This window comes from Protomyctophum parallelum (assembly GCF_964188405.1).
Source record: "Protomyctophum parallelum genome assembly, chromosome: 5".
NCBI lineage: Eukaryota > Metazoa > Chordata > Actinopteri > Myctophiformes > Myctophidae > Protomyctophum > Protomyctophum parallelum.
This window is the reverse complement of record NC_139702.1, coordinates 6,953,693-6,968,748: the sequence shown is the minus strand read 5'-3', so window position 1 is coordinate 6,968,748 and position 15,056 is coordinate 6,953,693. Positions and strand designations below refer to the sequence as shown.

General features: G+C 40.1%; 1 protein-coding gene across 1 annotated transcript in view; it reads left to right on the top strand.

Moving 5' to 3' along the window:
- The window catches only part of rbm20 (RNA binding motif protein 20), a 78,879-nt gene that overhangs the window by 40,525 nt on the left and 23,298 nt on the right, over positions 1 to 15,056 (top strand). Inside the window, exons 4-7 of the mRNA XM_083765911.1 lie at positions 8,897 to 9,938; positions 11,113 to 11,177; positions 11,765 to 11,874; positions 14,026 to 14,126. Of these exons, the coding sequence (XP_083622037.1) occupies positions 8,897 to 9,938; positions 11,113 to 11,177; positions 11,765 to 11,874; positions 14,026 to 14,126 (1,318 nt within the window). The remainder of the gene's footprint in view (positions 1 to 8,896; positions 9,939 to 11,112; positions 11,178 to 11,764; positions 11,875 to 14,025; positions 14,127 to 15,056) is intronic.

The following is a 15,056-nucleotide window of genomic DNA, read 5'->3' as shown; positions in this document are numbered from 1 at the left end:
ATTGTTTCCTTTTGAAACGGATCGTCTGTTTAGTCTATTAGCTTTCCAAGCACTTTAGGGGCCGGCCCCACATTTATTATGATAGCTCATTGTGATGTATTCATATTTTTACTATTTATTCTATTGTGCTTACATGATATTTATCCTGTCTTGGTACCATAAATAGAGACTTCTTATTGATACTGCGTAAGTTGATAACGGTTGACACCTGTATTCAATTACTATTGATTGTATCTCATACATAAATACCACACTTCCTGTTGTCTTGTCACAAACGCTGAAGAAGGCCATACAGGCCGAAACGCGAACGCTTTCAGTCTCAGAGGTAAATAAAATCATGTAAAAGGACGTACAATGAGTGCTGCCATTTTCACCTTTTGAAACGGCAGCATTTGCTACATGTTTCAATTCAGTCATTATAAATAATTGTTGTACAGAACAAAGAACATGACATATTACCAGAAATGCATTGGAGACGGAGGATATTTATATATATTATTAGTATTTATCCCAGCAGGACAAAAAAGAAAACCTTACTCAATTATATATATAACTTCCAGCTTGTCCACCTTGCGGCCATAGCTGTCCCAGCTGTCATGGTGACACATGATGAAGGCATGTTGTGACTGGGCTTTTCTTGCTGTGTTGTGTCACATGGACCTCTAAACCGTCTGTGCTGCACGCATGTTACCATGTTCACCATGTGTGACATTTCATCATGCAGACGTCTTGTGGTGAAAACACAGGAACAATGTACAGTTACACGCACGCAGACACGTAAACCAGCAAGGCAACAAGGTATGCTGTTTGCTACCAGTACATACAAGTACATTTACTTAAGTACTGTACTTGAGTACAATTTTTAGTTATTTGTACTTTACTTGAGTATTTCCACATTTCCAATGCTTAATAATTCTACTCATCTCGGATCAAAATATTGTACTTTTTCTCCACTACGTTTATTTTAAAACTTTAGTTACTAGTTACTTTTTTGATTTTGATTATTATTACAAAACATACATTAACCAGCCCTATATACATTTCGCCCATTTGGAAAAAGCCGATAAATACAGGCTCACAGTGCATTTATGCGACGCATTGTGAGCTTGTAGATCGGCTATACTTTCAAAAGATTTTGTACATTTGAAAACGTGTTAAATGGCACATTCTGCATAATAAGTACTTTCTACTTTTTAGTACTTCAAGTAGCCTACATTTGTATGCCAATACTTTTTTACTCAAAGTACATTTTGAATTCCGGACTTTTCCTTGTAACGGGAGTATAGTTCTACATTGCAGTATTGATACTTTTCCTTCACTACAACATTTAAGTAGCTACTTTTTTTCCACCACTGGACAATGTACACACAGTCAAATAAACTAGCAGCTAGGTATGCTGTTTTGCTACCAGAAGCGTCATGCTAGACTAGTGTGCAGAGGGAGGGAGGTAGGCTTGTCCCTGTCTCAGCCATTGGGCAGAAGGTCATACTATAGAGTAACAGTGTGCAGAGTATAGTGTCAAGAGGTGCACAGACAAGCAGCCACACAGCTACTGTCCACACCGCCGTTTCAAGGTCTGTTTGCTTCTTCTAATCTTAGGGAGGCTTGTGTACCCCCCCCCCCGGGGGTAATACTTGGTGTGGTGTTGTGTTTTGTCGAATATCCACTTAAAGGCACGGTTTATATGGCTCTCTGTGGACTTAACCTCTGGGTTGCTGATTAGGTATGAAAGATGTCTCGAGTCATAGTTGGATGTCATGCTGTCTATGGTAGAAAAGTATTCCCTAGTTGAATAGACTCAGCGCCTTCCTCTAATGTGTTACTTCCTCCCATAGAGCGCTGTAGATGGATTGAACCAGTGTGCTGTACTGTTGTATTTTTGTGGAGATGTGCGTGCTACGACAGTATACATAAACTTGCACCACTAACTCTGTTTCTCAAATATTGGTCCTGGGAGGTTACAGTATTGTTGGGTTTAATTTGTTGCCAAAAAATGATAATATAATGATAATACAATACAATAATTTTAAATAACCTAAAATAGCCTTACATTGTACAGATATGGCTTTGCTCCGTACAGTTGCTATATATACGTTTAAATATGCTTTTAATTTGTGAAATAGACTTAAATGGTTAATTATTATATTTAAGAACCTATGCCCATTTCCCAGGGACTTCTTATAATAAATGTTGGCATTGCAGCATATGACAGTAACCCAATACATTATGTAGGCATCTCCATAATGTCAAATGTCACATAATGTTAATAATTACAGTGATCAAAGCCATGAATGTAGAGAGCTATATGTATATGTACAGTATATATATATATATATATATTACAGATCATTACACAGTACACAATTCCAGTCACGTCGTTTTATTTGATAAGATACAATAATCATAATCTTTAGTGGCAAATCATTTTCAATACTTTATTATAATAATCACCAGTGTTTCAGTCCTTATAGACCTTCATCATTAATATTAAAATCCTTTTAGATCAGATTTTAATCCTGATGAAGGTCTAAGGACTGAAACATTGTCTATTATTATAAAGTATTTTTGCAAGTCCATGACATTATGTACGGGATCGCTCTCATTTTGCATCCGTACTATTTTATTCTCCTACGCACCTATTTTTTGCTTCGCACTTCAGTCAAGTCAAGTGGCCAATAATTTTCCATCAAGAGTCACAGGCAGCCTATTTTTATTTTTATTTTAATATTTCAACTTGTGGACGTTCTTAATTACCAAGCACAAACTGCTCTTGACTTCAGATCATACAGTTAACATACTGTAAAGCACATTACTGCACTGTGACCGTATTCACATTTTAACCATCCAAAAATGAAGAAATAAACCCTCACAGGGTTAGCTGAGGTGCTGCCTGGAGCTTGAAAAATACAACACTGTGAAATACTCAGTGTTAGGGTAACCCTGAGTGTACAAATGGAACCCAGGGTCCATTTGGTTCCATTTGTACGTATTCAGTTCACTGAAATGAGCATCCGCACAATCACATCTGTTGGAGGTAGCTTGCATTAAATGCCATTTTTTGTGTGGATTATTGTTTGGGCTAGAAGTAACCTTTTAAAGAATTACTTTAAAAACATTTAAAAACAGCTCCAGGTTATTTGCAGTATCTGGTGGCTATGTAGTGTAACTTACCAGACCACAACAATACAGAGTTACAGAACAGCATGAATAATTTGTTGAAGTCAACGTCAAGTGATCGTCAAGTTTTAGTTTTTAAACAGTCAGACTTCATAATGGTGTATTTGTCAGGATCAGGTTGTGAGTGTTGGTGACATGTCAGCCCTATTCAAGACAGACAGTTTTTGTACCCACAAAGGAGACGTGCAGTTCTGGTTTTAAAATGAAAGTATCATGTGGGGAAATGATAACTTTAGAGATGTTTAATTTTACATAGTTATAATAAATTCACTGTTTTACCTTACATGTAGGCCTACATAATAATTTAATATACAAATTAACGTATATCGTTTATTATTATTAGACCTTTGTTTTCAAATACCTTGATATATATATATAATATACATTGATATTATTAAAATAATTGTACATACAATAATCTTATCAACCTTAAAAAGGATTTAATATCACATGTATTTACGTTACATTTTTTCATATATTTTGAAACACAACAAAAAATATTTATGGAAGGGGATATTTATGTAAAGAAAGGGCTGCACTCAGAAAGATCAATTTACTTAATAGAATTTATGGCCGTGATGGTCGGATGTCCAAAACCGTTTTGACGTGGAAAAAAATTAATTAAATTATGTAAACAGATGTAAACAGAGTGTGACGATTTCTTTCATAAATGATTAATAGACTACTAGGATAACGCACCAGGCGGTCAAAGCCCATAGAAATGCCTAAACATGGAAGATGATATTTCCCTCATATTACTGTGTACTTGTGCATGTGTGTATACATTCATTGAGTGTACTGTACTGTATGTGTGTACGAAAAGAGCAGCAGTTAAAATGTTTAATATTACGTTGCAGAACAAATTGATTATTTTATTGTACATTTTACACATTTAGTCATTGCCTGGTATGCAGCTACCGTGATTCCCAACAATTCTCTGTTTCCCTGAGCTAAGTGGAAATGTATACGCAAAGTAGAATTGTTTTTAGCTCACAAGGATCTAGCAGATTTTTTTATGTTTGAAATCTGCCACACAGATTTTAGAAAATCAATTTAGGCACTTTGGAAAACACCCAAAGTCGATAAAATCAAAACGTTTTCTTTTTGAAGTTTTAAATTTTAGTGAGTTACTCACAGTGACTTTGACAGTGGATATAGAGACTGCAGGAAACATGGAGAGAGAGCAGGGGAGTGACATGCAGCAAATGGTTTTGCCGGCCTGGAATTGAACCGGGGACTCACCGCCAGGCACTATAACACATGCAGTATGCTTCCTAACCTGTTGGCCAGATCGCCATGATCATGCCCATTTTTGTAAGTTGTACAGTATTAAGTGTACCTATTGTGTCTGGAAACACCTGCCTAGAGGTTGGTTCATTCCCGGTTCATTCATCTGCACAATGGCTTTATAAGACGTGACACATAGATCTAAAGGATTTTGTTTTTGTCAAATACGTTTTTAATTAGGTTATAAATAGTTGTTATATATAGTATATCTTTTTTTCTTTAGGCGTTACAGCTCATAACAAATAGCTCATAACATGCAATGCGTTTAGAGCTATTTTCAAGATGTAACCCCTCCCTTTTTTTCTTCTTCTAGATCGTCTGTTTTTGTTATTTCTTAATTGTCGAAGATATCAAAAATGTATGTATTTAATTCAGTCTGACCAGACGCAGAGATAAAACATATCCCCACTGGCCATGCAAATTAATGACAGGGGGTAAATCAAAAGTACATGGACCCCGCCTCTACTCTGGATGTGTATTTACTACATATATATAATAAAACTGATTGTTCCGGTCCTTGATTATGATCGGCTGTAAAGCCATTAAGCCGATCAAAGCCGTTAAACTTCTTTATAAACACAAACCTGCTTGTGCTTTATCATTACACTGTGCCTTACAAATTGTTTCAAAACTACTTTCTTTTAGAAATTATTGTTATAGTAAAAGTTAAAAAACAACAGTTTTATTTGGGATATGTATATGATTTTCATGTTGCCATATTTGGTAACCGGCTAACCACCAACAGCAATTCGAACCCTGACCCCTACTCAAAATCCACGTCATGATGTTAGTCTGAAGAGTGTAGTACCCTCAGCCAGCTGGCCAGGAGGAGGCCATATTCGTCTAGTAAGAGCACTATAGTAGTACTGTGTGACTATATTATTTATAGCTGTGAGTCCCGGACAGACATGGGACCTGAAAGTTTATCTCTCCATTAGCAGGCTTATTAAATTAGTGTGTGTTAAGGATGTACAACAAGTTAGCAAACTCACCCACACACCTTTCCCACTTCAACTTGTGTGAATCGAGTGATAACGTACTGTACGTTCGTGGCCGTTACTGACACTGTACGTCTAAATAACAATTCCTGTGTTCACTAGTTCAAGATTCTGGATGTGTATTTACTATTTTATATGCATATTTTTAAAGGTGAATAGTGACAGTAGCAGTGGTTAGCCCCGGTCACGGACCAAGGACCCCTTCTGTACTGAGTTGGGAGGTAGGAGTGGAAGTGATTGTGAGAACTGATTATGGACAGTTAGAGGGTCATGGAATTTTTCAAGAGTGGTGAAAATCAGTTGATTATGCAGTACTAGACTACCGTACACTTGGAACAATTGGAACCAAATGGACCCAAATGGACATTTGGTTCCATTTATACCAGGGGTGGGCAATTATTTTTTCCCAAGGGGCCAAACTTGAACTTAATTATGCATAATATCAATTTTATTTCTATATAAAAAGCAGTAAATGGCCATTTATGATAATGTACAATATGAGCGCCCCTCATTTTACATGGGTGTGATTTATTTTACTTTGTACTTGCATGCTTGAGACGTTTCCTTTCCCAGTTAAAAACTATGTTTTTGTTTAAGTTACAAGTCATGTAAATATGATGTGATGTGTGCACGTTCTGCCAGATTTACTTTGTGGTACAACGTTGTCGACTCGCGTGCCGAAAACAGACGATCCACAAGCTCACGGCTCACCGCCTTACGATGCAGCAACACATATTTTAAGTTAACTTTATTGGCGAGGCGGGTTAAATAGAGCAATAAAGCATAATGGGATTCAACTTGTCCTCCTGCTCGTACGTTTTAGTAATCATGCGCCTGCCATACCGTGTTGTGGAGCTGCATGCTTAGCTGGGCTTCATGGCTATTTGCATTCACACTGTTGTCACCAATAAATCCAAAATTTTCGCATACTGTATACTGTAAGGGGGGTGAAGGAAGGAAGACAGGTTCTCAATCACACGCAATTCACGTGCACAGTTGACGTGCAGATTGCGTGCAGTGTTCAAAATAAAAGCAATGCGGTTTTAGTCCACCCATATGGTAATGAAAGTATGTTTTATTTTCTAATTATCAAGTAATCTTTCCGCGGGCCGTACAATGCCCAGGTCAGATTTTATACAGTATACAGTACTAAGTAAGAGAAAGGGCGTGCATGCATTTCCCAACCATTGACCATATATAGACCACCATGTGAATATGGTAAAGGGCATCGGGGATAGGCTTGGTAATTTATGCGTGACAGTGTAATAAATTATGAGAATCTCTCCTGTCGAACCTTAGTCATACAGTAGATTTCAATTCATATACGGTGTGGAAGGATGACTTTTCAGCCAGGAACTGGATTGTGCATTGTTAATTTTGGTAGCTGTTTTAGTTAGTCAATTTATTATTTTGTTACATTTTTGTCCTTTGTTTTGGTTTCAGTCTGCAAAATATCGGTGTAGTTTTGTTTGCTCTTTGGCATATCTACCTAATTCTGTAAAGTTTTATTATTTAGTTATTTTTTTGCAATTCTTTAGAGCCCCTATTTATTATATTGTTATATATGAAAGAAAAATGAAAACTTCATGATACAGTAGGCGCATGCATAGACTGTTTCTATGTTAGGAGGGAACAAAGGAGACAAAATAGGGTAAGGACTAAGGAGAATAATTATGTTTTTATTAAGTGTTATTATTATTTAGTCCCCACAACTTTTGAGGTTTTTTTTTGTCACTGTACATTTGCACATACGTGAAATTCGTCCTATGCTCATTATAATGGCAAAAACAGGATTGTGATTTTAATCAACTTCAGATTTATTGTCTTGTTTTTATGGTTTAAATATTATAATAAAACTGATAGTTCCGGACCTTGATTATGATCGTCTGAAAAGCCATTAAGCTGATCAAAGCCGTTAAACTTCTCTATAAACACAAAGCTGTTTGTGCTTTGCTTTATCTCAATAGTTTCAAAACTACTTTATTTTAGAAATTATTGTTGTAGCGAAATTGTTTTTAAAAACTGTTTTAATTGAGATATATATATGATTTTCATGTTGCCATCGCTGTAGAGGCGCCAACGGACACCGCTCTAGTATCTATAAATGCACAAGTCTGTGTACGTCTGAAATCCACGTAACTCGAGAACCGTTCTCCCCACCGTCATACAGTCAGCTGTATATTGTTGAATATTCAAATGTTTTTCCTCATGATTTTCTTCAGCAGAATCTACATTGAAGTTATTAATGCCGTGTCTGATCGGGTCGTAGCCACCATTCGTAAGGCGTGCCAGTTGCCAGTTTTCAAAAACCACTCATCCGATCGACTTGACACTACCACCCTTGTTCCTCAATAATGCACCCAATAGCGTGAAGTCGATTGGATGAATGGTTTGTGACTATGAGATATGTAAAGGACAGACAGACAGACAGACAGACAGACAGACAGACAGACAAAGATTCCTAGAATATAGTACATAGATAGATGCTGAGCAGGTTCCTCTTAATTGATTAGTTGCTACTGTTGGTTGTCATACGTGTCAGTGGGACATGGTGTCAGGTAATAGTCATTAATCTTGTATAGTTTCATTTATTTTGGTGATTGGCCATGCTCTGGTCAAACACATTTATGTGTATGGAATTATGTGAGTGTATATCTTAGAGAAATACAAATTCTTCTCATACAGTAAACTGACAATAAATTGAATTTAAACATTTTCTGAAGGCTTAATTTATTATCCTGCAGCTGTGACTTAATGAATATACTGAATGAACCATTAACCTAGCCTACTAGTTATTACTTGAATAGAGGAGATATGATATATGATGGCTTTATAATGTGCCAATGTACTAAGACCATATCACAACTTCAGAAGCCGGTACGACTACAGATCTAAAGGTGCTAATCCTCCTGAAAGATTCAGTTGCACAAATGCATTTATCATAATATCCCATCCCCTTTTGGTGTTCAAGATGTTTTGACCCCGTTTGCAAATTGCTAATATTAATTGAATTTGTTCACGTAATTAAAGCGTGACAAGAATATACCTACCTTTTTGTCACGTGTGCTAAACAAAATGGCTGTTTACAGGAACTTTCCCCTGCACGTTGTCACATCTAATCCGATTGCTATCCCACCCTACATTCCGGATGGGGACGAGTAGTGCAGGCATGTATGGCAGTGTCAGGTGTTTAACATGGATGAAGTGATTAATAGTAGACTAGACTAAGTTTAGACAGCATGTGAGCGCATTCATCAGAAGCTGAAAGGACAGGCAGGGCTAGTCAAACAGGGTCATAGGACCACCTGGAGTCTGGGGCTTCAGTGTGTCATTCCATGATGGCTGTCATTCACAGAATGACGGACACATGCAGTTCGTCGTCACTCATTGTTATGAACAGTATTGTAACTCTGTATTTGTTTGTGCGTTTGCAGCACCGGAGCGGCGGACGGCGCCAATAAGAAGGTATTCCCTGGCGGTGGCCAGCTGCCTGATGGTGCGGTGCAGGCCGGGCAGCAGCTGACCAACCAGCAGTTCCTCCTGACGCCAGCCAGCCTCCAGCTCGCTCAGCTCACCCTCCACCGCCTGAAGCTGGCGCAGGGCGCCGTGGGGGGCAACGCGGCCACTGCCGCCACTTTCCTCAATCAGGTTCTATCCAATGTGGCCATGTCCCAGCCCCTGTTTAACCAGCTCCGGACTTCACCTATGGTCGGGAATCCTCAAGGTGGCTTCCCGTCGGGTGCCCTGGGGTTCTCCTCGCCCAATTCGGCCCTGGGGGCCCTGGTGAGTGGGAACTTTGCCCAGAACCCTGGCAATGTGAAGATGAATTATGGTGGGGCGACAGGAGCAAGCCAGCAAGGAGGGGAGTACGGCAAGAAAGCAGGGTCAACATATCCCTGTGACACAGACCGGAGGCACCAGTACAGCGGCTTCCTCACTGGTACGTCTGCAGCGTCAGCCAAAGCAGTGGATGGGCAGTATGCAGCGATAAATACTGAGGCGAAGATCACAAACAATGTTGGCTTTCAGAGAGATTTCTATGGGCAGGATCTTCAGGGACAACAGGCTGGCTTTGGTGTTAATGAACAGAAAATGAACACTTACGCATCCACCGCCCATAAGGAGCCATGGAAAGGCCCGGTGAACCAGGGTCACGTGGGGAAATCGGATATGGTTTCCAAGGCTACGACAACGTGGACAGCTGGTGGACAGCCAATTCGTGCCAGGCCAGAATTGTATAACCCAGAGGAGCCGACCTCTGAACCCAAGTTCAATCCCAGTGGCGGGGTTCCCTCTTTTGGTTCAGGGGGGATGCAGGGCTTTGTGGGCTACAAGCCGCTGCAGGCGGGGGATCATAGCCTGTCTGCAGGCACCATGATCCTCCAACCTCACCAAGTCAATGACTACCATGCAGTCACCCCCTCCCACCTCCCACATCAATGCACCATCTGTGACAAGAAAGTGTACAACCTGAAGGTGGGTGAGCTGAGCTGACGTGAATGTGTGTCTCTTCCTGCAAGGGGAGGTTCCTAAACTCACAATGTGTCACAGCCATAGAGTATATATATCTATAGAGAAGACACCCGAGTTCTCCTCCCATCCACTTGCATTAAGTTGCTCAAAAGCGCATGAGGCGGATTCACTCCTCCTTCCTGGTAGGAACAGAGTGCATTCTGGGACGGATTGCAATGGTGAGTGGCCCCAAACACATGAACGCGCTGCCGTTGAACGCGCACGAGCGTCGTCCGTCGTGAACGTGTACAATGTTAGTCAACGGACAGCGCGTTCATGTGTTTGGGGCCAGGCTGCAATACCTTCATTCGGCCACTATGTCCATTTCGCCTCAAGATTTCCTCTGGGTGCCTTCTCTATTCATATATATACTCTAAGGTCACAGCGTGATGCATTGAATTATGTATAGATTGTATTTTTGTGAGTTTGTATTATTTGTAAGTAGCTATTATTTATTTGTTTGTACAACAAAGTATAGGGTTTAAGTGGTTAATAAGATCCTATGATGAAAGTGATTGAAATGTTTTGTCACCATTTTAAATTTTAATTGCTGAAGTGTACACATTTCAGCTTAACTGAATGAACTGTACTGACTCAATGACATACGGTATAGTAGATTCAGGGCAGTGGCGTGCACAGACATTTAGAGGGGCAGGTGCTCAAGTGAAAAAAGGGCACCTTGTGCAGCACATTTTAGCTATTGAAAAATAACAAATCTACAAGCTCATACGCTACGAGCTTGTAGGTCTGCTATTTTTTTTTATCGAAGAACCACTGACATAGAAACATAGCTTTAGATTGTGGGGGCCTAAATAATATAGAAGCGTTTTATTTATCAAGATTTGATCAATGTCACCGCATGGTCCACACACTACAAATTAAGAAAATAAATAAAACGTTGTTTTTTTTTTTTTTTTTTTTTTTTTTTAGCTCTAGCACCCCCTAGTGTCTATCTGTGCACGCCACTGATTCAGGGGCAGCTGTACCCTATAACCAAAGCTGTTGTCTCTTTAATTGCTTCTTGCACCCATGAGCTTATGTGTTGGGTTGGGTTGGGTTGTGTGTGCTGAGTGACCTCTGTATTCATCTAAACTGACTGGGTCTATGTTTGGGTGCTGTGGCTGTCTTGTGTTTTCAGGACTGGGACCAGCATGTGAAGGGAAAGCTACACCTGCAGAACCGATCGTTGTACGCGAACGACGGGTGAGTTATGAGGGCTTCTAAATTTCACTTGGCGGCAGTGTTCTTTGTCAATACAAAATGTACTCTCCCATGTGCTCTCTGCTTGTCTACTCAATGACACTTAATGACAGCTAGCATGCGACCATGTTTGTTTTTTTTACCTTGCTTTAACTACTGTACATGAACCCTAGCGTCCATATTCCGAGACAAACATTTGGCAAAAACAGCAGATCTATAAGCTCACAATGCGTGGACGTATAGAGTCAACTTAAATGTATAGGTTTTAAGTGGTTGACAGATGATAATTAGAGCTGAGCTATTTCATGTTATGAATATTATAGATTTGTTTGGGTGATAATACATACATCTCGTCTGGGGGTGCCTCAAGATTAATTTGATCCTGAGTGCTAGAGCTTTACAAATATGGCGTTACAACCCAAAGTACATCCCTGTAGAGTCACCGAGGCACTTGGGTTTACTTTAATCTCCTCGCTCCATCTACAGCTGTCTTGATGTTTCTATGAATATGAGCTCTGTCACCAGATATTATAGGCAGTTGCAGGGGAGCGGCAGTCATATTCACCATGAGTCTCCTATGGTTATTTCAGCCCCGGAGTGGTAGCGGCTGGCGGAGGGCACTACGTCGTCACGGGAGTTTCTGACGGAAGCATAGCCACTGGAGGGAATAACTCTATGGTCTTCTCTGCTGCAAACCAAGGTGGGTCAATGGTCAGCCCACCTTCGTAGCCTCCACTGTCACGGCTTAGCTGACGCCGTTACGATGTTGTTCTTTGATAGCAGGAATACCGCCTGTGTGACAGAATGATCGATGGGAGTCGGGGAGTATTTATAGAGTTGCTAGAGGCTAGGGGGGGGGGAATGTGTCCTTCTAACTTTACACAGCGTTACGTATTTTGATATGTTGATATACAGTATGTGTCTGAAAAGAGGGCACTGTTTTTCCTTTGTTTTGCCGATGGGCACCCAGATTGCCATTGAACTGACCCTAACGGAGCTAATGTAACGTGTTAAGCCACTGGTGTCCTGTGATCGTTTTCATGCTCTAATGATTTGAGCCTGCCCACCAGAGAAGACGTATGAAGGAGATGGAACCCAAAGCATTCATGTCTGCTGTTGACACATTTGCTTTATTTTCTTGTTACTTTCTTAAAGACAGAGTGCTGTGATTTTTTTCCATCCTAAAACATGATCATCAGGTATTATATAAGGAGGAAGATTCTTGTGTACAGTACAGTATTTATTAAAATGTCATTTCTATGTGGACACACCCACCAGTTCAAGTATGCCTGGTTTGCCTGGTGCATGGGTGGTGATTCACCTGAACTGAATGTACAGCTGTATGATAAAGGGGGAGGGGATGATATTGTGATGTCACTATATCACATTTGACTGTCAAGGTTTCAGCCTCCAGGAAGAAACTCTAAATACAAATGGAAGACATCATTGCACACAACCACACCAAGGCGTTAAATAACTGCTGTCACCTCATAAACACATGGAATAACTAGAAAAAAATTTAAAAATCACGGCATTCCATCTTTATTCAGGTTCAGGCCAGGGTCTAGTCTCGCGTAGCCAGACAACTATTCCGCAATCTCCAAATGCTATAGAGTCTGGAATTACACCTCCCAAAATCCGAGCAAGGAAGCTAGCATTTCCATTCATTTTTGCTAAAATGCAAGCTATTATGCTTAGATTATTTCAAATTATTTTACGACCGTAAAGGAAGTGGGGCGGAGGCTTCACTTCCGCTTTATATCTTGCTCATGATCAGAGCTTCCGTGCCCAAGACCGTATGACGGAAGCATTTGAAAATTGTAGGAGGCAACAGTCTGGCCGGGAGACTAGCCAGGGTGACAGGGTCCGACTCTGAAGACGGTAGGGGAGGGCGATCTCCCGTTGCAATAGTAACTCCTACAGGTCGGTTTAGGCACCTGTTTTGCAGGGAGCAGAAATGGGAACTTGTGTTGTATTGGAGGAGAGGCGTTGTCTACACCCTCCCCAAGAACGACCAACATGTAGGGGTTAGCAGTGACTATAAACATGGGGGAAATAACATGGGGCATATCGACTAAATTGGGGAAAAGATTTTTAAAAAGATCAAGAAATGAATGCTATAAATCAGAATGAGTTGTTGACATATACAGTATACACTTGTGTAATGTAATGCAGCTGTTCAAAAAGTCTAGATACTGTATATGCTTTGAGTGTAAAATGTGTCTGAAACTATATAGTGAAGTAGCTCTTGTGAGTACTTTCCAGTTTCCACCCCCTGTGAGCACACCTGCCTGTATTTTGAAGCTTGAAACGGGTTCAAAGGGTGATTTGGGCCGAATGATTACACACCACTGCTGGAAAAGAACATAAAGTTTCAGAATAATTCCTCGGAATGTTGACCATGTTTTACTTATGTCTGATTTATACTTAGCCGTATCACACCAACAATAGACCATCTATAAGCTCACACACCGAGACGATCTACAAGCTCACAACGCCAGAAATATACCAGAGTTTGGCAACTGTTTATAGCTGATTTCATTAATACACAATTTGTGGTTTTTACAGACCTTTATATTTTATACATGAATGTACTGGTGTTGTTTTGTCCTGTATCTGTTCTGTAATTGTTGTCATGTATCTGTTTGTGTCTGTCCTGTCTCATGTGCAAACTTCAATAAAAATACTTGAATAATACAAGCTCACAACGCATCGCAACGAGACACATTGTGAGCTTGTCGACTGGCTAATTGTGATACTGGTGCGCCACTATAAATCATGCAGGCCTTGCTATGTGTCCAGTTTTATATTTTAATTCCTTATCTTTAATCCCCGCTCCTTGTTTTCTCAGATGCGTCCTCAGCAGTCAGTGCATCATACTTGCCAGCTGCAGCCATGAACACTTTTCCCATGTCCGCCGCAGGGTTTACCTCTCACCAGCCCGGGTCAAAGGTGAGACACATGCTCAGCTTTTCACTTACAAGTACTCCAGTTTGCACTATGACATAAATGTGTATCTGTGATGAACAGTCACATGTTGAACAGTACAGGGCTGGAGTGGGCAAACAAGAGGAGAAAATAAACTGTATTTGCGTGTCCATTCCAATTAAATTCACAATTGAAAATTTGTTCAAACTGATAGATGGGTCTAAAGAGTTCCACTCTCTCTACTGGGGAGTGACTGCAGTCATCAACTTCCTTTGAGGCTTTTATTATTTTTTATAATTAATTTATTGTTTTAGTTACTTGTCTGTAAAATCTGAGTTTACCATGTGCAATAATGTACCCCATAAATGTGCTTATTATCTTCCTGGAAATGAACTCAGCCCTATTACATTTAAGCTCCTGCAATAACTACATAATGTGCCATTAGTGTGAAGTCCAAGCTAAGCACAATGCATGGGCCTGTATCCTCTGGTTAACTGCACTTCGGGACAACTCTTTTACAGTGAACTAGATAGATAATGCTAAAATACTGACGTTTAATAAGTTGGCACGGACAGCATACAGAGCAATGTACGCGATTTGGCTAAAAGCATGTAATCACTGATGAAGGCTTAGTGCCACATATGCGTACAGTATGTTGTGCCTGTGCCAACTTAATACAAGTGCCTGAACGTCCTTTCCATAACTCCTGGTATTCTCTATAAAATGTAAAAGAACCCAGAAGTCTAGTCTATCCCATAAAATGCTGGCTTAAAGGATATGTGGTGAATACGTTTAGTGTTACAACTTTATGTATAATGAAGACAAATGTCCATTTGTTTCCATTTGTACACTCTCAAACAAATGGACACATTGATACTGAGGCTTTTACTGTGTACATTTGGTCATGAGTCCGGTTTCAAGATCACATTTTTGTGGCTCACTTGCCATTTTACC